This window comes from Lepisma saccharinum, chromosome 2 (genome assembly GCF_977018435.1).
Source record: "Lepisma saccharinum chromosome 2, izLepSacc3.1, whole genome shotgun sequence".
Classification (NCBI taxonomy): Eukaryota; Metazoa; Arthropoda; class Insecta; order Zygentoma; family Lepismatidae; genus Lepisma; species Lepisma saccharinum.
Window position 1 is genome coordinate 29,503,683 of NC_139230.1, and position 24,502 is coordinate 29,528,184.

Sequence of the window (24,502 nt, forward strand, 5' to 3'; positions counted from 1 at the left end):
CAATCTATTACTTCATAATGCAATAAATCAAAATGGTGATTAAATGCAGTATCACATTAGTATTAAACAATTTTCAGTTCAAGGAATAAAGTAACTATGGTGGTCCATGTTAGGGCATCTGATCCCTGGGTAGGTGATCTCGGGAGGGAATTTTTCAGACTTATTTCTACGTAAGGTGGATCTGAGGCTCACCCAATCTCTAATACAAGGGGGCAAAGGCAACCAGAGCCTAGCACTAATCCCTCCACCTTCACAATGGTCAACATCATGAATGTGCAGAGCTCCTACTTCCACATGCATATGTCTGTCTTAATTACTTGTCACAATTGGGAAGGACAAGGCTTTACTTTTCTACCTATAGTTATGTAATGAAAAAATAAATTGATACACTTGTTAAGAATATATTGATCACTTTTAGTCATATCACTTATCTGTGAAGAAACACAGACTACAATTCTGTCTTCATTGAATACTTCATCTGCATTGCTGTGAGAAGATATAAGATGACCTATTACTTTGCAGTCAATTATGTTGTTTAACTTCAAGTAATGTTTTATCTAGTTTTGGTCCGTATGTCAACAATTTTGTGTATCTCTTTAACAAAAGTTCCCAGTAACATAAGACATCCTTATTTTGCAATTGCTTCCACACAACTTCAAATCCACGCTCAGCAATAGTACGCACCAATTCATCATTTTCTTGAGCAAACATCAGAAGTTGTCTGAAAAATAAAATATCAAAATAAACATAACATGACACATTAAGAAACAATAATGCTAAAGGAAGTAATCCACCTTCAACTTCTGATTGCATATATTTCTATAAATAGGGATGGGAAAGAATTATTTGGGGCACTTGAAAATGATTGAGACTCACCTGATTAGGAGTAGAAAGACACATGTTGGAAACCTGACATTTTCAGATGTGATCGATGTACTCTGTCTCTAGCTTCATTCATTGACACTATAGTCATGGAAGCTGCAGAGAAGCTTGGCAAAACCAATCTTTAAAGGTGGTGCTACAGCACAGCACTTGTGGATAGCCTCTTGTAGGGTACTGGCAAATGGGGCAAAATCTAGTGAATATGGATGATGTTGCAAGACTGTACCCCCATTTGATGTAGTGCTGTGCTCTTATGTCATCTGCCTGCACTCCCGTCTGCTGTTCCTACTACAACTACTACCAAGGAATGGCAGACAATGTGAGTGCAGGTAGACACACAACAGCACACCTAACAGCATTTGACAAACAACAGTGCAACAAGTTCTATTGAGAATGGTGGCAGTGGCCACCAAAATCAATAGAACAATACTGAAAACCAATTCTGTGGAGAAGCGAGTACATCAACTCTCTTCACATAACTTCCATTCATTGAAAGAAAATGAAGTTGAAGCAGGACAAAGGAATAAGAAGCAAGCTTTTCTGTTGGGCAGTTTTCAATACAGAGTAGATACCTTAGATTTATTACATAGCACGCTCACCTTATATCTTCTTTGGTTGCACTAGTTGGAACTGGAATGTAGTGAACCCACGGCACTATTAATGGATAAAAGAATTCAACCCATTCATCACCAACATGGAAGACCAGAGACTGGCACAAGAACAGATGTTTAAAGCGAAACGATGCCGCTACACCACGAAAATTAAATAGATATTTATATTGGCAGTGTTCCTCAAAAGAAACTTCTTCTGCAGGAGGGGCATTTAGAGTATCCTGAAAATACAGATAATGTTAATTAACATCACACATACACACTTAGTTACAATATAAAACAAAGTTAAGTGCCACTAACATAAAAAGTGTATGTATGTATAATGTGCTTACTGATAACAAACAGATACAGTACTAAGCTGTGTGAACTCTCAACTCTCTATGAATTTTCTTGTTTCTCTTCTGAGGTATTTAAATCTGAATTTATCTAAAACATCAATCCATGTCTGACCAAACTTTGACACCTAGTGACAAAGAAAGAGTCATCATCAGAAACAACAAAATTGGCTGTTTTTAAGATACAATAAACTACCTTCTAATGAACTTGTTCAAGGACAGAAGTTGCAATGAGTAGATGCAAAAATCATGTCAAAGCAAAAACATGCCATCCATTCCATGATAGTGGTGTTGTGCCTAGCCTACACAAATGGCACGAAGACAGAATTATAGTTATGGTTAATTACCTTATAACAGGCTGGCTAACCAGAAATTTCCTTACATTACTACGCACTATACTAAAGCTAAATCATAAGTAATCTACAAGTCACTGAGGTCCTTCTCCGTCGGTGTGCAGTCTAAGGTGCTGTGCTTTGGATTCCGACTGCGGGACAGCATAGGTTGGAGTCCACCTGGGTTCAATCGCTGGGTTCTCATCCTGTGTATAGAACCAGTGGCATCATGAGGAAACTGGGGAGCTACAAGTGAGTAGCGTAACCCAGTCTCGAAAATCTCCTATAATGTCACGCCCAATACCAGTTGAAGATCTCCACCTCTAGGTAGGATTGTGGGAGGGAGACTGGCAGTAAGGAGATCGGCCTAGGCCCTTCAAGGGCTGTTGAGCCATGGGTTATTATTTTTTTCAAGTCACTGAGAATAACTGCATTACAAAGAAAATGGCATTAAAAAAAAAAAAAGGCCTGTACATACGTATTTGCTTCAAAACTCAATACAAATCATGAAACTTACTGCTTCTGATTTCCATGCCTGATTCTTTGTATATTGAGCATCAACCAACTCTGGCTGTTCACGAGAAAGAAGTACCAATGGGTCTCTCTCACTACTGGTGCGTGATCCACGGAAAAAAGCTTGGGCTTTCTTCTTTTCCCAAGGATAAATTTTAGCTTGTTTGGACAGTGATTTACGGTGTTGATCCCACCTACCCAGTCCTTTTGGATATAATTTAATAGCAGGACCACCTTCCCAGAATGCCCACGCTGGATACATTATGTCTGCATATTCAGGGCTCTAAAATGGAAAACAAATACACCACATCAATATATATAATTAATCACAGTTCTTAATGTGACAGATGTTTACATTTTACAATCATGAGCATATTTCTTATATTGTGTTAGCTACTTAGTAAAGCGGTTCTGGGGCTACCCAGCCTCAAATCAATGGGTACCTGGGGGATTAAGGTGGCCAAAGCATGGTGCTGATCCCATCCCCTCCAAAATGGCCAAGATCAAGAATGTGTGGGGCCCTACCCCCACATCCCCTAAATGTGACTTCATGGCATGGTGCTATATGCATGGGGAACTTTACTTACTACATGTAACTGCAGACAAAAATGCAGGGTATGTTTAACACTACCTTCAAGAATTTGAAATATAGTATAATTCTATTCCACACTACACTACAATGTCTGTTGATATGTCCACACATATTATCTATCATGTTGCTACCTTTGTTATACTGTCTATGCAAAGATGTAGACTACTGTTGTCTATATGAGCACACATATGTCCTGTGTCATTCATTCATTTTTGGATGAATCTGTATTGTTCCCAAGCAAAATAACTTTACTGAAAATGTATAATACCATTAACCTAGTGTGAATATATCTCATGATTTCCATGTTATTAACATGCCTTTGACTTTCCCTACATTGTACAGTGGGATCCATGAGTATTTCCGTGCAAATTGTCCATGACTATTTTCATTAATTTTTCTTTTACATCCTATGTGATTTTAAGCGATGGATTTTTATGTATGCTGGTACAGAAGTTGTCAACAGCTTGATTTGAATTTTCTTTTAATTCTTGAAGTTTGTGTTGGGTCAAATAAAGTTCACGAACATGGTGATGGACAATTTGCACGGTAATACTCATAGATCCCACTGTACATGCAAGTCTTGGTTTGTATTGAAGTGACTGCAAAATGGTATTTGCCACATTTGAGTCACAAGGGATGTCAGATATTTGGAAATTCCAAATATTGCTTAATCAGGGTAAGCAAACTGGACAACTAGTTGGCGAATCATACTCGGTCAAAACAATGACAACCTCTTCCCCCCCTCTTTGCTTGTTTTGTCCAGCTGAAAGCTCATTCGCATTGTTGTGTGTGTGAAAGGGAGTAAGGTAGTTATCTGTGAAGATATCATGTGGTTAAAAATGCCAAAGAAAAAGGTGACCAAAAGTGTTAATATTAATTGAACAATTGATTGCTGCGGAAGTTTGTTTTACCATTGATGGAAAAGTAATTTTCTATCAAGCTTGCATGAAGGATTAAGTGTTAAATTACTTACAAAATAATATTCCTTTCTACATGGGAAAGTTTTTACATAATGCCTTGTTCAAAACTACCAGCTGCTGACGTGATTTCTGGTTACTCCAAAAAATGTTTCCCAGACAGGGTTATTTTTCTACCTCTCACGTTTTTTGAAAACAAGGATAAATGGTGAACAATGAACACTGTGACAAGCCATCATCTTACATTACCTCAGTTCCGAATACAACAATGCTAAGATATGGGGAAAACCTAGTTGAGTGGCCTTGTGCTGTATACACTAAGTCAAATGATGTTATTTATTCTAAAGTTTTATGTTTATGCATAGATAAAAAAAGCCAAATATTCACACAAAAATAAAATAATGTAAACGATTGAAATTAACCAGGTTATATTGTTTTGTCTTCCGTACAAATGAGGATTTGATTCAAACTATTGTCAATTGTTTGTGAAACATTTGTGTGCAAATATCACAAGTTTATATCTCAGAGAAATTTTAATTGGAACATCTTTTAAAATTATTTTTTGGTTAAAATAGTACAAATTGTTCACCAACAACAACTGTACATACAACTGGGGCATTTGTTCGAATGACACAATGGTTAGCATATTGCGAACAATTTTTATAACTTTTATGTATGAACTGTAATGTGAAATGATAAATTGTAATACTGATGCATTGTAATTCATCCAGTGCAAGCCTCAGCTACTGGACAGGTCACAGGTGGTGGATGGTGATGCTGCAAATCAGGGGAAACCCAAATAAGCAGTCCTGGACGGAGGCAGCAAGGCTATCAGGGTGTGGGAGGGTGTCCAGTGGCATGGACACACATACCCTTGTATCATGGCGAATAAACACTGCCATAAAAGTGTTTGCCCCCACTGTCTTGTGGGCCTGGAGGGATCCAGAAAGGCTAAGGGAGTTGGAATCCTTACAGAAAAACAAGGGTAAACCTGAGAACCCACAGGTGGCAGCCCCACCACCAGGTGTAGGCTGTGACAGGCCCGATTAGCCAACAGCCGAAAACATTAAAAAATCGAGAAAAAAGAGCCATGTCAAAACAACAAGGACCTCAACCTTACATTTTTTGATTAATTTGAAATTTGGTATACTGGAACAGCCACGGGATTTTTGGTTACCAATTAGGGTTGTACCAGTGTACATCCTGAACGGTGCATGCTACGTTGAAAATGCAAGCACTTTAGATTGAAAGTCGCCTACTTCCACCAACTTTCTTTTTTCGCTATGTGCACTAATAATGAAGTTGCCTATGGAACCAGACTTTTGAGTCACCCTGTATTTCTAATAAACAGGAATTTATACATCATATTCATTTACGTTAATTCAAACAATGTTGTATTTGATTTCTGTTAAAACTTTTCCTTTTGAATATTAGGAATTTGTCTATCCAAATCTGTTATCATCCATTACCTAACCTACCAAACCCAACCCTAACCTAACCTAACCTAAATCTAACATAACTCCAGATCCCTTGGGGTCCCATTTTTAAATTTTGTATACTTATTGAGTAATAGTGTATGTACAGCATGCATTTTTTTGGTAAAAAGAAAAAGTTAAAAGACCCCTTTTTTGAGAAAATGGCTACCAAAGTTTTATTTACACCACCTTAACTTGTTTGTTTTTTTATGCTGGAATAGGAATTATAGATCTTGTGTGAAAGAGCCCTTCAAGACCTTTCCAACACCATCTGAATCACTTCTATAGGTGCCCTGGTTACCGAAATATTACAATTTAAAGTTAACAAGCAGTTGGAAAAAATGGTCAAAATTGTACAGTTTGCAACACTGTAATTTCGGAAATACAAAAGTTATGAATCTGCAAAGTTGCATATTTCCCTACCTCAAGTGGCCCTTTCAGTATGCCATATTTCAAATGAATCAAAATATGTGAGATTGAAATGTGCCTCTTCACTTGTTGATTTCACATGGAATGCCCCAGAAGCAAGCCGGACTGTAAATTGGAGACAACGCAGGCTATGAATAGGGACAATGAATATTGGAACACTGAGAGGAAGGACTGAAGAAATTGTGGATCTAATGGAGAGAAGAGGAATCGACATCTTTGGAATGAGCAAAACGAAATGGAAAGGAAGAGGAGAAATGAAATTGAGGAAAGACTATAAACTTTACAGGGCAGGTACTGAAGAGGGCAGGAGAAGTGAGGTTGGATTTGTAGTCAGAAGTGGGATAAGTGAGGAAGTAGACAGGGTAAATGACAGAATAATAAAACTAAAAATGAATGCAAGAGGAAAGTAATAGAAATAATTCAAGTGTATGCCCCACAAACAGGATGTACAAGGGAGGAGAAAGAAGAATTTGAAGAAGACTTGGAAGAACATGTAGGAAAGGAATGGCAAATTGTGATGGGTGATTTTAATGCACAAGTGGGAAGAGACAGGAAAGGATATTACGGAAATACTTGGAGCAGATGTATGGGGACAGAGGAATGAGGAGGGAAGGAGGCTACTCGACTTTTGTAAGAGAAATGGATTGGCAGTAGGTAATAACTGGTTTAAGAAGAAATATGACAGCCATAAAATTACAAGATACAGTTGGAATAATGAACTAGTCTGTAATAGATTATATATTGGGAAACACGAAGTAAAGAAGATAATGAACAACATTAAAGTAATACCCAGTGAGAACTTTAAGACAGTGACCACAGGCTACTAGTAGATGTAAGGAGATGGAAAATAAAAGATAGAAGGAGTGGAGTGTGGAAACTGAAGGATAAGATGATAAAGGAGAAATATCAAGAAATATTGCATACCAAAGTGCCAAGAGATGAACCCAAAGGAGTAGAAACAGAATGAATAAGATTTAAAACAGAATTAGTAGAGGCAGCCGAAAAGATACACTCATTGCCAAAAAAAATTAAGAACCCTGGAGGAAACGTCCAATTTGGACGTCATTTCTTACACGTGTGTGCCTTCGGTGGATATGCAAATGATTACAGTTGCAATGATATGTAACGTTTAAAATGGTCACCAGAGGGCATTAGATGTGACACCACGTGATAGTGTTATCAGGCCTGATAGCATTCATAAGGCCTGTGTGGAGCATCAGACAGTCAGTCGACCCCAGAAGGGAAGGTCATCAACACAGAGAATGCCTCGTAGATGCATGAGACAGCATTACCAGCACTTGAGGGACTTCAGAAGGGACCGCATTGTGAGTCTACATAAGGCCAGTTGGTCGTATCGTGCAATTGGCAGGCATCTCGGGCATTCAGATGTCACAGTGCTCCAATGTTGGCACCAATGGGTATGTGAGGTCACCCACACACATCGTGAAGGTTCTGGTCGACCAAGACTGACCACACCAAGGTAAGATCACAGTATGGTGCGCCAAGCATTATGCAGCCCCATCACATCTGCATTTGCTATACGGACAAATGTACAGGACTCTCTACAACATCCATGTCATCCCACACCATTGATCATAGACTGGCAGCAGCCTGACTACGGATTCACAGTCCCATTCGGAGGCTGCCGCTAACATCAGAGCACAAACACAGGGTGGCATGGATTGCTGACAAGTGGCATCGCATCATGTTCAGTGATGAACCTCAGTTCTGCATTACCATGGATGATCACCGTATGCGAGTATGGCAGCACCGTGGGGAGAGGACACATCCTGCCAATGTTGTCGAGACACACACCAGCATTACCCCCTGGTGACATCATGGTGTGAGGAGCCATAGGGTTTGACTTCAGATCACCTCTGGTAGTGGTTCGGGGGACTTTGACGGCACAGCTGTATGTCACGGACATCTTTCGTCCTCATGTATTAACCCGTATGAGACGGTATCCTGGTACAGTCTTTCAGCAAGACAACGATCGTCCACACACGGCACATGTATCTACGGACTGCCTGCATGATGTTGGGGTACTCACATGGCCAGCAAGATCCTCTGATCTGTCTCCGATAGAACATGAGTGGGATCAGCTCGGACATCAACTCCAACCTAGTGCCGATCTGCAGGATATAGAGGACCAGTTGCAACAGCTGTGGGACGACTTACCTCAGGAGAGGACACAATAGTTCTACGACTCCATTCCAAACCGAATCGACACATGTATCAAGGCCTGAGGGGGTGCCACATCCTACTGACATGGGGTCAGCAGTATGCCCGTAGTGCACACTCTGTTCTCCATTTGATCTGATATTGTAATCATTGCAAGACAGTCACATAACCTCCCAATAAGTGCAGTTTCACTTCATTCCCACTACTCCTGCTAGGTGTTTTTTTTTGTCAATGAGTGTATGTGGAAGGACAAGCAGGAAAAGAAAGAAAACACCATGGTGGAATGAAAGAACTAGAGAGGCAGTGAAAAACAAAAATGATAAAAAGATATCAACTTACTAACTGTTGATATAAAATTAAACTAATTCTTTGCATTGTTAAGGTTAATCCATCTATAGCATTGTGAGGACATGAAAACTGTTGTTTCAATGTAAGAACATTTTAGTTTAGCAACATAATATATTGTAACCAAATATGAGATAAAATATCATTTAACTGCATTTAAGACCTTTTAAAATTAACCACATTTCCCTGCAATTTGCCTCACTTTGCATTGTTACAATTTCTAAATTTTTACTGTATTATAGAGTATTTCACTGTAAAAAAAATATTTTTTGCAGTTTTGCATCTAAACATAACTAAAAAAATATGGATATATGAAGATTGATGGATCTCTGAAAACAGAATGAGGCATTCTACAAATTTCATATTTGGTGCAACAATACTACTAGTAGATGTGTCTGTTGAAAAAAATTGAGCCATGAGAATTAATTCTGTCCTTTGATAAGACTTTGAGACTTCAAAAACAAGCCTCCTCCTGCAGTTAGTACCCAACTGGGTACCATTTCTCCTAGAAAAAACTTTTCCCCAACATATAGGGTCTACAGCTACATTAACAATTAATGTTGAAGGTTGAATGGCATTTTTCAAACTTACCTTACTGAAAGAAAAGATAGGCAACAGTTCTCCGAAATTTTTATGAACCTGAGGCCAGTCCCTTGGGTTTAAAATGAACTCTGTGTCTGGTAATTTGTCAACAATTTTCAGCAAAAAATGTTCTACTCCAGCACATCTTGCAGGAAACATGCAGTCTTTTGTTCTGTATAGTCTGTGGTTAATTATTTGGTACTTGGTTCCCCTGAAATATAGCACGTAAAATTAAACCAAATACTCCTATAAATCTCAACTTTAATTTCATTGATTGAGTTGGTGTTTTAAGTCCACTTTGCACAGTAAGGCTAATCGGGACTGGACCAAAAAGTGGGATCCAAACCACTATGTGCCTCCACCAGGTATCGAACCCGGGACCCCTCAATTACAAGGCGATGACGCCACCACTGCGCCATCGAGGAGGTCCATAAATCTCCACTTTAAAAGTTATAATATATTGTAAAATAAAAGACATACAACATATAGTAGATGTGTATTTTGAACTTGAAGTATTCATTTGTACCCACTCAGACTTCCACACTAAATGCTCAAAATATAACACACAAAATCTGATGATAAAAAAAAATGCATCATCCTTTTAAGCTATAATTTCCTATAAATGACCATGATGACTATCACTGCTCCAGGCTGGCATTTTCCTACTACAGGCCATGGGTATTATTGTCAGTAGTGTACAATACTAGTAGCTGAGATTATCTGGAAGTCTTTATTACCTAGGTCATAGTCAACCATAAGATTAAGATGCTTTTTTCTTCAATCTAAAAATGTGAAAAGGGTGTACTTACAAGTGGTTCATTTCAAATTCAAGGAAAGAATGATTGATTGATTGATTTAGTTTATTTTACTTCACTTTTCTGCCAATTTTGGCTAATTACGAAGATAAGGATGAATGGTGATAAGATGATAAAGATGAAGGGACAATCACAAACACGTATGGATACACACAACAAAGTCCCACAGAGGATTATACTTGCCATGGGTCGATGGCAGAACCTCACTTGTCTGCAAAATGCAGTCCAGGGTGTACTATGTGGAAGAGAGATTGGCAATTAGGTGTCTTCGGAAAGGGCAACCCTTACACCCCAATTCACGGAAAGAAGAAGTGGAATTCAATCTCTAGTAAATACATCCTTTTCACAATTTTAGATGTATCTTGTTTATGTTAACATCTGAAAGTACGCAAACATAAAATAATAAATAATCCTGTGCGTAACAGTCCATGAAGGGCCTTGGCTTATCTACCAACTGCCGGTCTCCCTCCCATGCTTTCCTTCGTCACCTCTTAAGCATGGAGATCTTCAACCAGTATTGGAATAGCCAGGTGGTCAACCCAATGTATCCCCAGCCATTATAGTAGATCTCCGTGATCAGATTACATTTACTCTATCGAAACTTCCAAATTTCATCACGATGGTGGGTTGCCAACGGCCCTATACATAGGCCGAAAATTCCCGGAGACTGAACCCGGGATCGAACCCATACCATCCCGCAGCCGCTGTCCAAAGCAAGGTACCTTAGACCACACGGCAACGGAGGAGGACATGCAAACATAAAAGAAAGTGACAAATATAAGATGAATGTTTTTCTTTAACTCCAAAGAAACAAAATGATTGAGTTGCATGGAGTTCATAAAGATACTGTGAGGGAACACACCCCACTCCTAAGCAATAATAGATGCCAATAATCACTTGAATGAAAATACACTTGTACATGCCTCACTTGAAACTTAATTCGTGGTAACAGAATATAATTTTCAAACTTCAATAACGTCTGAACTATCATGTAGATAGGGAAATAAATTCTCACAGGCAGATAATTTGAAATATCTATTACATCTCATTTTAATGTCTATAACTTTTCTGTGGTTTAAAATGAGGAAAAGAGGGTTTAATCTTTCAGGTGTAGCTGTGCCACTATAATGGGAATTAGAAATTTAGAAGTCCAAAATTCACTTGAATACATTTGTTAATGTTAATTATGGATTTAGGATTAGGGTGCATATGAATTTCAACTGCAAATATGAAGTCAGAAATACCACTACAATATTTCTCCCCTTCTCTTACAGAACTCTTCGAATATGAAGATCAAATGAATTAACCTTCTTCAGAAAATTAAATTCATGATTCCCAAACACAAAACAACACTACATGCAAATTCTTTCATAGGCACAGCAATAAAAGAATGGAATGAAGTACCTCCCACCACTTACCTCAGGGGAGCTCCACCCTGCAACACAAAAATTAAAACCTGAAAATCACTTACTGTCCAAACAATAGTACCTGCCTTTGCCTTTGTTGGAATTGACAGGACTGACATATTTGATTTAGTTGTAACTCTGTAATAATAGTGCATTAATTGTGATTTTATATTTAACTCTCTATTATCAATACATTAATTGTTTGTATACATATGTTTTATTTTTCTATATTTTAACTTTTCTACCGTGGCAGTGATATTCACAAACTGTAATGTAAAGTGTCACTTGTAATATGTTTTTGACAAGGGTATATTCTATTGTTTACATCAGTACTTACTTTTCCTTGGCAGCATAGATTAACTTTTCACTTATTCCTGAAGCAAAAGAAGACAAATCCCTCTCAATTACATCTGCATAGCAAGTACAGTTGTTGTAGTTGCAGGGTTGATATTGTAGAATTGCAAGCTTAAGTTTACTTCTGTACAGCTCCCATTTGTTTTCTCCTGCAATAGAAATAATTATTGCAATTAAAATTATACCAATCAAAGGATTATGTGGTGATAAGTATGACGCTTCATGAACATCACTTCCCTGGCCCCCATGGCATCACGCTACTATGCCAGGGGTCTCGGGTTCGAATCCCAGCCTGAGCATGGATGTTTGTGGGTGTCCATTCATCAATTTCATATCATCACTCACCCCCATTTTCTCAAATTAGCCAAAAATGGCACAAAACGTGAAGTAAAATAAAGCAAATCAATATACAATGTACAACCTTAGTGACAATGAAGTTCAACCAGTCACAAATATAGGAGTGCGTTGTGAAAGAAGGAGAACGCATGCATATGCTGAACATATTTTATTCAGCAGGCTACATGGAACAAAGGAAAACATAAATTTCTGCTGCAATGCAGCAATGTATGGTGTCCACACAAAATAAAACATTTTCGTCCATCTACACGTGACACGACCACTGTTAGAGAGGATCCTGTTTACCATGGTGTGACGCCGCCCCGTCGGCGAATAACTGTGGCAATGCATCGGGGCATGCTGCGGACGAGTCGTTCAAGGTATTCCACATCGATGCGGTGCCATTCCTCCTGCAGGCAGGCGATAAGAGCAGCCACTGTCGTGGGTCCCCTCTGTTGCACACGTCGCTTAAGAACACGCCACACATTCTCAATGGGCGAGAGGTCGGGACTCGATGGTGGTCATGGCAGAGTTCGCACGTGATGGCGAGTCAACCATTCTCTTGTCAGCCGCACTGTATGAGGCCTGGCATTGTCGTGTTGAAAGATGAGACGCCGCCTGTGGAACAGGTGCCTTCGCACTGTGGGAAGATGCCGCTCCAGTATGCGTGTATAGGCGTGTGCATTCACAATGCCCTCACATACGTGTAGTGGGCCAACCCCAGATGCCGTCATGCATCCCCATACCATCACTGACGCAGGTTTCTGTACCCGACGTGCATAACATTTTGCTTCATTCTGTTCCACCTTCCGACAAATGACTGTTTTCCATATTTTCCCGTACACAACATTGAAAATGGATTCGTCCGTCCACAAAACCCTGTTCCACTTCCGAAATGTCCATCCCCGGTACATTCGTGCCCACCGTAGTCGATTGCCTTTGTTCAACATGGAAAGGAAGGGTTTACGTTTCGCCTTGTACACTCGGTAACCGCATCGCTGTAGGTAACGGCGAATGGTTCTGGTTGACACTTCAATGTGAAAGCGTTCTCGAGTCCACAGTCGTAATTCGGCCACAGAAACATGATGGTTGGTCTGGATATAGTGCCTAAATATCCGTAGGTCATGCACGCTCAGCAGGCGTTTTCGACCGGGGGCCTTACCTGGCTCTGTAGTACCTGTATTTTGGTGGTGTTTGATGATGCAGTGGACGGTTGACTTGGGTAAGTTCAGTTAGCACCCTATTTCCCGTTCACTGAGTCCATCCCGTTGCAACTCCACCACTCTTCTCCTCACGGTGTTGTCAATAGGTTTGCCCCTGGCCATGCTGATGATGCACTGCGGTTCCTCGGTGCACAGCACGTGCTTATATATGGCGGACTCCCTTATCGTGTCAGTGACGTCATGCTTCTGTCGAATGCGCCACTATCTGGAATTTTCCGTATGGGTCTGGTGCCTGGTCAAAGTTCAATGTCACGCGTATAGTTCCCAGTTTTCGTTCTTTACGTGACCTTGGGTGCAACATGCTGGGATCACGATTCTTGCCTGCTCACACGCCTCCTCTTACACACATGCGTCATTCCACCGCCTATGCCTCTGTGCATTTAATCACGTATTCCTTTCTGGTCGAACTTCATTGTCACCAAGGTTGTACATCACTTCACAAACATATATACTATTCAGAAAGTGGTAGATTAACAACTTTCTCTCTCTGGGTTGGGGGTCACAGGTTTTTAATTGGTTGATTGACTGTTTATTTTACTCTATTTTTCTTCCAATTTTTCGTTAATCTCAAAGATGGGGATGAGTGATGATTAGGATTGAGCGGATACTGATGAAATACTTGACTTGAAGAAAGTAGTCTATGGGCCAAGTGGCCAAAATCACGAATTTAATAATAATCATAATAATTGATATTAGTATTGTTATTATTATTAACAATAATAATAGTTGTTTTTGTAGTTGTAGTATTAACTAGCCATTAATTTTGTTTAATTGTTACCGATGTTCATGGAAGAATGTTATTGATTGATGAAATTAAAATCTTGTATGCATCAGCAATTAGGCTATTTTCACCCGTCATTTTATAAGAGGCCAAGCCCCCTATAATGTATAAAAAATCACCATGCGTGTCTCTAAAATCTCCTTACCCAGGGTAAAAACCGAGGCAGTACTGGAGCACTCAGCACATCTCGTATTCCTATGAGCAATATACAGGAGACCGACCATACATACCACCATACAAAGGTAGCCTCCCCGATGGCTTAGTGTAACGTCGTTGCCTTGTGATCAAGAGGACCCGGGTTCGATACCCTGTGGAGGCACAAAGTGGTTCAGATCCAACTTTAAACTAGGTCCACTCCGGATTTTCCTATCTGTGTATAAAGTGTACTTAAAAATAAAATCTCATATCACACAACACTACAAAGGATTGTGCTGGCCATAGGTTCAGATGCCAGGGCCTCGTTGGTCTCCAAGACTGCAGTTGCTGAGGTGAAGTACGTGGAAATGAGGTTAACATTTGGGAGTGTTCAGAAGAACATCATAACATACGTGTATACTCGTTATTAGTTATTACAGCCAAAATATCTGCCTTCAAGAAAGTAAAAATCTGTAAAAACAGAAGACGGACCATAGAAGTTATATTATATGTGGGGGAAATGCATTCACCAAAAGACATAGACAGTTTTGTACAGTGCTGCCGTGAGCAGAAATTTTGATTGAGAAAAAAGATGCATGATTTTTCGGTTGAAAAATTTCATCGCATGTGTCGAGCCAATTTTTCTAATATCAAGTCCTTAAGAAGACTAGAAGCAGATGCTTCATCCTCCCATTTGTTCTCTGAAAGTCCTTGCTCAATAAAGCAAGAAATGTACAATTTGCACATGTGACGAACACGATAGTAGGTATTTTTTGGTGAAGAAGGTTGGAAACACTGCATAACCACAATGTTAGTCAAGCTATGTCCGCCATATTCTGTGTTACAGAAGTGAAGAAAGGAATATAAAAAAATACTCTCTATGTGAAAAATTGTGTTTGTTTTCTTGTAAAAAGCATAATGGCACCTTGAACTATGTTCCGCAATACACAATTGGTAAGTACGGACCATGCGAAACCCAAAATATCCGATTTTAATGTGTCTCCGATATACGGAACTCTTACCAAAATTTTTGTTGGACTTCCAAACACAAGTCAGAGCATCTAAATGACACCAATTCATACGACATTATGAATGGGTTTAATTCAAACTGCTGACATTTTTTAAATAACTCTAACATACACATATTTTTTCAGCACCTGTATCAATATATTCCTCCCATTACATCTCGCATAAGCATATATGAAAGCTCTATGCTATTTGCAACCTGTTGATCCCACTCTCAAAAAACAGACAAACAATAATCTCTCTTTTCTCTTTTTCCTCAGTTGACTGCAAAACATCAAACTTCTGTTTCTTGAGCAGAGTTTCTTTGTTCTTGTTTTACAACAATCTTCCTCCCTTACAGATCTACTCGAAACCTGTTGGAAAATACATTATTTCTTTCGTTATACTAAGCAAAGGGTCAAAAGGGTTTCATTGCAACATTTTGTTTACAATTCCAGTTTCGAAGTCAGCTGTTTTCCCTTCTCCTACCATTCCTCATTCAAGGCAAGGCACCAAATGTTTGCGGATTTCTATGCCATGCTTGGAACAGGGTGAGGTGAGAGAGAGATTATCGAAATTTCCCTAACTAAAAAAAAATACCTCAATTTGTAATGATGTGTGGGTTGCTCTCAACTCTGTCACATGGCAAGGAATGGGTAAAACTACATGATGAAGAGGGAGTCAGTGCATGCCTGTAGGTACATGATCTCAATTTTTTGTGCGAAACAAGTCTGAAAGTCTACTGATCCAAGCCGTAAGAGCCTTTCTGCTTTCTTAACTCACCACTGAAAACAGCACCAGGAGGTGGTTCACTTTGAAAAGTTGTGAATGCGAAAGGAGAAACACTGAGGTAAGGAATTAAATGGAAGGTGATGTGGCCTGGTAACATTTGATGTTTTGAAGAAATGATATTCAATGAATAAATACAATAAAAATTAATTGCATTACATATTTATTTGTGTGTGCAAATAGGCAGCAGTTGCTACTGTCACAAAGTATTATTTACTGGAGAAATTATGATTTGAAAAGTAACTCTTGCAAGCTTCCATGCTTTGCAGCAAACAGTCATTTTTGGTTTCTGGTCATCTTGGACATGGAGTTTTCATACATTTTCCTGCATGGTCCAAGTTTCTTTTGTTTCATTGAGATTTCATCATGCTATGAATGCAATTTTTACATGGTTCAATTTAGATGTACGTCTGTTAACACATACTGTGAAGTTTTAGCGATTACTTAAAGTTTTGTTCAATCTATGCTTTCGTGGTTAGGGTAGGCAGGTTAGGTTTGGTTCCCTTAGCATTAAAATAAAGTCCCTAAATGCATTCTACTAGGGTTCCAATTTACCTCTACATTCATTCCCACGCTTCTACGATATTTACTATCGCTTGTCGACAGAGAATCATTTGTCCATGAAAAGTGCGCTTGCTTGCGTAAGGAAATTTTCAAGTTTTTTTTTTTTTTCAACATGTATAACTTTTTTCGGGTCGAAACAGTGCTCATTAGGAAGATTCAAATTTCGTGTGACAATGATTTCCAAAATTCTACGATAATTAGTCTTTGTGCAAGGAGAAATCATAAAACATTCGGAACCGTTACAAAATGTATGGAAGAAAACCGTTCTGGAGACAAGAAGCAGTAAATAATCATTGAGACACTGAAATATGTCTAAACAGATATAAATAGAAATTGTGTCATGTAAAAAATGTCTGTGTACCATGATTAATTCGGAATTAAACAATCAGAACTTGGACCCACAGACATTCAGAAATAAACAGGCAGTGGCCGTGGACTAGTATGGCAGGTTTTTTCTTTTTAAAAAACACTGCATCAAGTGATTTTTTTTAAAACGTTGTCCATGAGCAATTAGGTTTTAGAAGTTATCGTATGTCAATAAAACTACTAACGGTACTAATTTACTATTCCACAAACAGATTTCTTCATTTTTACACAAGAAACTACTTACGGTAATAACTTCCTGTAGCATTGTCTAACATCTGGAAGGTGTTTCTGTCATTTGGGAATGCATCATTGTGGAAATTCATGTTTTTTGTTGAAAGTTAATTCTCTGACGGACAATAGCCTTTGGCGCATATACCTTCGTAGATGATCACGTGTCATGCTTGTGTTTGTTGATGTTCATTGGGATGCAGTGTGGGCCCAAGTCCATTTTGTTTTATTGTGATTTCATCATGCTATGAATGCAATTTTTACATGCCTTGATTTGGATGTACGTCTGTTAACATAGACTGCGGAGTTTTAGCGATTACTTAAGGTTTTGTTCAAAATATGCTTTCGTGGTTAGGTTAGGTTCTCATAGCATTAAAATAAAGTACCTAAATGCATTCTACTAAGGTTCCGGTTTACTTCTACATTCATTCCCACACTTCTGCAATATTTACTGTTGCTTGTCGACGAAGAATATCTTGTCCATTAGAAGTGCGTAAGGTAATGTTCAAGTTGTTTTTCAACATAAATAACTTTTTTCGAGTCCTAACAGTGCTCATTACTTTGAGGAAGGTTCAAATTTCGTGTTACAATAAATTCCAAAATTCTACAAGAATTAGTCTTTTGCTAGGAGAAATCATTAAACAATCGGAACCGTTACCTGCAGTGTTTCCAACCAAAAATACAAATAATGACATGTCATGGATGCGTGGTGAAATTCATACCAGGAGCCCGTCATACCATTGACGGATAGCCCCACGAACCATTTCCGACAAGGTTAGGTTACGTTAGGCAAGCATAGTTAAAATTTTGGGTAAATTTCTCGTATCGGACAAACGGATTTCTTCAAATTTACAGGAGAAATTACTTACCGAATGCAGTTTCCTTATACTTGTGGAAGTTCGGGGAAGTGTTTTCTTTCATCGTTCATTGAATTTTGCCGGTAAATCATCTATTTTTCGATATAAATGTGTGACCGATGCACGAAAGCTCTTGCATCCATTTACTTCCAGGTGGATGTAGCCTGTGTGTGATGACGTAATCCTGGTCAATGTTTCCAAACATGTGTTTTTTAACTGAAGAAGGTACGTTTCCGCAAATGGTTTGTGGGGCTATGTGTCAATGGTTTGTGTGGCTATGTGTCAATGGTTCGTGGGGCTATGCGTCAATGGTTCATGGGGTTATGCGAGATTGGTGTGTGGGGTTACGCATATTTTTTTTGAAACCAATTTTTAACTATTGTAACCTATACGTGACCCTACCTAACCTAACCTTACCAGAAATGGTTCGTGGGGCTATGCATCAATGGTTTGTGGGGCTACATAGGTAATTTTGGGTGCAGTGGGGTGGAAACACTGCATGCCGAGTACGGTAGTGAAACTGTGACCGTCATTTTGAGTGTTGCCAAAGGCAAAAAGAAACGAAGGAAACTTACTCGATATGTCGCAAATATAGCTTATTTCCGTGAAACAAGCAAAATGCCACCTTCAGCAATGTTTCTCAATGCAGAATACGTAAGTACGAATATTCAAATTAAATAAACTAGCAAATTTCAGCCGTTTGTCCGATACGAGAAATTTACCAAATTTTGTTCGTAAAACAATGCGGTGGTGAAATTCATACCGAGAGTCCCACAAACCATTTCTGGCAAGGTTAGGTTAGGCAAGCATAGTTAAAATTTTGTTCATAAAGCAATGCGGAAAAAAAAAAACATCAGCTTTCTTCACGAGTGTTTTTTTTGGGTTACGAAGGTTGGAAACACTGGATACCGAATGAAAATCGACAAAACACAAGCACGACGCGCGATTATCTACCAAGGTGTACGCGCCATACTGCGTCATACGCAAGCGAGACAACGCACATAAAGAAGTACTCGTAACGTGAAAAATTGAAATTACTTTCATCCAAAAAAAACGTGAATATACCTTAAAGAATGTTCCGCGACGCAGATAGGTAAGTACGAATCTTAAAAGTGACGAAACGAAGAAGTTACCGGTGTTTGTGGAATAGTACATTTTTACCCTGCTAAAATATATGGTCAGTGGATCTTCATTGTACAAAGCACATAAATTAAGAATTTTTAAATTCTACTGAGGATTAGTGTAAAGTACAGAAATAAAAATTAATGTTACCTTCTGAATATTTAGACCCTTCATGATCAGAATATTCACATTTTTCATCGTTAACACTGCAGAAATTGTTTGACGTCACGAACAGAAAATGGAACGAAAGGAAAGAGACAGTCAGCAGGAAACCTTTATATTTTCCCATTTTTGACAATAAAAATCCATTTCTGTCATTCGCTTTTCCCACTCATACATACACTCAACACAGACTCACTCATTTGCACATATTTTATGCTCTTCTTCTTCTTCTTCTGTTCCTCTGTTTGGCCTTTCTTGTTTTGGCAAACTTCTGGCCAATTTATTTGTCTTGTGTTTTTCAACCCCTGTTGCGACCCCACGCTTCTGATCGGCAATTGTTCTCTCAATTAAATACATCGCCCGCTGAATAAAGAAAATGTATTATTATTATTATTATTATTACATTAAATTGCAAGTTTAATATCATCAATGATGTCTGAACATGATAGTTGAATAATCAGTGCTCTAAGAGTAAGACTTTTGAAAAGACAATTTTCAATAACTAGGGGTGTGCAGGACAGAATTTTCTGGGACGAAATAGGGAAATTTTCGAAATTTCCCGAAGCTCTGAAGATCTCGAATTCTACACGTCATCGGGTGCGTTCCGAAAGTCTTAACGAAACGAACGCATTAAACGAAAATAACTGGGCTCGTGAATCTGGTGAAATCATGGGCCCGTTCCGTAAGTAGCACGAGTGGGACAGTAAGTTATGGTAACTGACTGTCCCATAAGTGCTTCCGTGCGTTTCGTGAGGTTCATTATGCTGTCCCAAAAGTCGCATTCCGTGCGTTTCGTGCAAGAACGAAATTCACCAAACGCACGGGCCAGGAGGCTGGTTTGTTCCGTGAGAATCGTCTGCTCCTTGCAGACAAAGCGCGTTCAAACTGCACTAGTTCGGAAAATGTATTATGATTTTAACAGAGACCGATATGAAGCAACATTTTACAAGATGAGTATATCTTGACCGTTCTTAGAATGTAATTAAAATGAGTATCAGTGTCCACCGTAGAGTTTATTTTTGCCATAAGGACATTCCTTCCGCTGACGCCATGCAGAAACTTTCTCTAAAGAAAACGCTGTGTCCCATAAGTCTGTAAAATAACGGGTTTCACCAGATTCACGAGCCCAGTTATTTTCGTGGAATGCGTTCGTTTCGTTAAGACTTTCGGAACGCACCCTATAACTCGTTTAACGCGTTGAACTCGTGCGACTTTCGGAACGGGCCCATTTTCACTTTAAGCGATTTCATTAAGCGATGCATTTCTGGAATAAAAACTAACAATTTCCGATAAGTTCCAGAAATTTACAATGCAGAAAACGTCGAGAATTAACGCCTTTTTAAAATTACCATTCGGTATTTCCCACCTGCTCTGGATCCCGAAAAGTCGGGATCGGGAGGGGAATTTTATTTTTCTCGATCCCGGTCCCGACTTTTCTGGATCCCGCACACCCCTATCAACATCAGAAAAGATATCTGAACTCAAAGAAGCCTTAAAATTTAGCCCGACCCTGTGGCCGAGTGGTTAGCACATCGCGCTGCGACGCCAAGGGTCCCGGGTTCGAATCCTGGTCGGGCTTGGTTGTTTGTGAATGTCCATTCATCAATTTCATCATTTCATCACTCATCCCCATCTTCGCAAATTAGCCAAGAGGCACAAAACGCGAAGTAAAATAAACTAAATCAAATCAAATCAAACCTTAAAATTTACATAGCACTTTTTTAAGTTACTTGCAATTTTCACAATTTAAGTGATTTATTTTTGAGAATCCGGTCAAGAATAATGCCTAATAATTCCGCGCGACTGTACTTTTATTTTTATAGTTGTTTTTAATAAATGACTTTTTTTCCAAGTGATATAATACGTAGCTAGTAAATATGCTCCTTTGTTTTATATAGACACATTCGTCAAGAATAGTTATTACATAAAATGTTTTTTCATGTCTCATTTGCAACTTCTAGGGTTATCTTATTTACAGATATATTGTAATTTTAAAATTGTTGTTACCAAGAAAAAGAAGGACGAAAATACGAAGGGAGATTATCTGCTTAATACAATGAACACATACGTTAATATTAAATTATCGGATAGGGCATAATGTCAGTCCTAGTGTATAATAATATATATCATGTAGTTACGCACTTACTACATTTTCCCTTTATAATGTTGGGAGTTTCTTCGATTCCTACCCGCCGTTGAAATACACCATTCTATGATTACACATGCTCGCAATCAGAAAAAGAGAAAAGCATAGTGTAAAAATCTACATTTTTGTAGTATCGACGACCCATGCCAGCTAGAGACGACCCAAATGACGTCAGTTAGCTCGTTTTCGCAACCATTCCGTTGCACTTTAATATATTAATTCGTAGGTTCAGGAGAATGTAATTTTCGGAAACTTATGACTAGCTACATTATCTTAAAGCTTTGCTAAACCCTTTTTTATTATCGATTTACACGAGAAATTCTTACCTTCATTGAAAATAACTTTTGAATAGCCATTCCATCGAGCTCCAATCTAAAGTTTAGGGCAACCAAATGACGAACGAAATTATTTAGGGACGCAACGGGGGTGGCGCCGCCGCCGGAAACGTTTGGCAATGAACAGCCCCATTTTGTTCGAGTTTCGAGCTAATTAAGACAGGATTTGGATTTTACTTCTACGCCGCGGAGACAGATTACCTTAGTCCAAGAGGGGTGCTCGCCGGACGGAAATTTTTTGGTAGCTGCGGGATTCTTTTTTCTTTCAAGCCCGACATTCGGGACGGAAAAATACGCCATTCCCGGCGAGAATAGTTGTGTTCGTTATCCATCATTTGGTTGCCCTAAGCGTTTGATTTGAGCGCCATTCACAGAAATGAAGTATGACTTGTCTAATCGATAAAAAAAGGCGTATATTGTAAAATTTCTTGATAAGTAGCAACCGATCATTTGAAATGTCCCTACTCTTCGGGATCCCAAAGTGGGAATATCATTTCCCGAATTCGACATTAGGACGGGTAATTATTTTTTGATTCCTCTACCCACTTTTCAGAATCCTCCAAACCCAGTGATGTCCCGTAGACTATAAGTTTACGTCTACATGCGTTGTCTACACGTAATCTACGCGTAGATTTCATTAGCTTGAAGTTTACATAGACTACGTAGACAATCTAAAGTGCATTAAAAATTAATTTTCAAGGGTTTCATGAAGGAAAGTGACATTTTCAACTATATTGGTTCCTAACGAACTGAAAATAATCCTATTTACAACAAAAATTATCTTCTCTTCTATTATCAACTATGGAAAAAGATAAATAGTATGCAAAAGAAGCAACAGATGGCAGTCGTGAGGCAAAATTAGTCTTTTTCCCATAAAACACTAGAATATTTCCCATCTTAGGTTATTTCCTAGGTGAGAAATTGTTGGAATTTGGAAGGGAGTGTATGAAAAGTTCTCCTCACACATCAGCAACTGATACGCAGTATAATTTTGTTTTACTTCCACGGCGCCCTTTGCTAAGTTATCACCTTTCGCCATGTTGTTTACATAGATTACGTCATCTACGTGTATAAAAGAGTCTACGTGTAGAATATAGACTATCGTTGTTTACGCGTAGACGCACATCACTGTCCAAACCCCTCGCCCATCGCAAAACATCGCGTCTTCCTTATCGCACAACACTGGAGCAACCTTGTGTTCTGATGTCGCGAGCATAGACCTGCGCACGGGGGGCAAGGGGCAGTTGCCCTCCCTAATCATGGACGGCTGCAGATTCTTTTCCACGGAGGGACGAGCAAGGTATTTTTCCATGGGGCATATTCCCCTATAATAGTGTTGCCTCCTAAAAAAAAAACCACATGAATTTGAAATTATCGCAACCCCACATTTGCATTACAATAATTAATGTCTATTACTATGACTGAAATAAAATTATACGTGTAATATATATATATATATATATATATATAGACCGCGGTCTACCAGTTATCCAAATATTCGTATAGTGGTGTTTTATTTGACTGTATCTTTCGGATCTACATATCTATGTGAGTCAGCGTTCTCTACAATGAATGCGATAAAATCAAAGGAGAGGAATCGATTAACTGATGATCACTTGATTTCCTGCTTGAGAGTAGGAGTAACGTTATATGACTTGCAACATGATAAACTCATTGGCGGAATGCAGTGTCAACAGCGGTGTAGTGGTAAAATAAATAGAACCAGGGCGATCCTTCCCTTCGTTGTTTTCTCATAATATGCATCTTCGTGTCACTAACGCGCATCTTTCACTGCACAGTGAGTATTTTCGTATTCACTGCACAGTATTTCATATATTGAATAAATATTATCGTAACCTTCCAATTTCTCCCATAATGCAGCAAATGCCGAATTCCAATTTGGTTTATAAAAATACAAGAACATTTTGATATGCAACTTGCATATTAATAATGGACATTTCCACTCAATTTTTTTTACAACAATTTTAAAAACTACACCCTGGAAAAATGACCCCTGCAAGTTCTCGCGTTTCTGTGCGTCCAGTTTAAGGCAGAAACGAGACTTCCAAAGTTGCGAGGCTAGCGTTGCGCTGAAAACACGCCGCCGCCATGTTCCTACGTCACTCCTTAGGGAGAGCTCGTTTGTCGTCTGCTTCGAGCGTCCAGTTCCGGATGGGTAGCCCATGGTGAGCGAACACGTGCAGCAGTTTTACAAATCTGTACCGATTTAAATAATGGAAGAAGGAGCGATAGGAGAAAGGAAAGCTATGCTTTGTAATGATCATTCTTCTATGAAATATCCGTGCTGCTCACGTGCAAGATGAATGAAAGGGTTCAGCTACGTGTGTGTTCTCAGGCCATGCGAAAAATATTGCTTATAAAATTGGTTGCTGACCAGACACTCAAAAATATTTTTTAAACTTATATTTATCGATAATTACCGTAACCTATGTAGTGCAAAATTGGAATTTTCACATTCTTCACTTTATTTATAAAGCCTATTTAACTTTCTTTTCCATAAAGCAATTTCAGTTTGTGTTCCATTTCTGTTGCGCAAATTATGATCAACTATTTTTGTGCAGATAAGAGAAAATACACTGAGAAGATTACATTAGTTGCACAATACATATCTATACTTAGTTTATGTATAATTATTACAAGGAAATAATGTGTATAACCATGAA

The 24,502-nt window shown here is 38.8% G+C and overlaps 1 protein-coding gene across 1 annotated transcript; it reads right to left on the reverse strand.

The window, feature by feature from the left end:
* Window positions 1-385: 385 nt before the first annotated feature.
* Window positions 386-19,523, reverse strand: LOC145984391 (O-glucosyltransferase rumi homolog). Its single transcript, XM_083118051.1, has 6 exons — window positions 19,326-19,523; window positions 11,753-11,918; window positions 9,204-9,405; window positions 2,678-2,956; window positions 1,482-1,714; window positions 386-721 (listed from the first exon to the last, which is right to left on the reverse strand). Exons 1-6 carry the CDS (start codon window positions 19,462-19,464, stop codon window positions 523-525), a joined length of 1,218 nt encoding a protein of 405 aa, XP_082974177.1. The 5' UTR covers window positions 19,465-19,523; the 3' UTR covers window positions 386-522.
* Window positions 19,524-24,502: the final 4,979 nt, after the last annotated feature.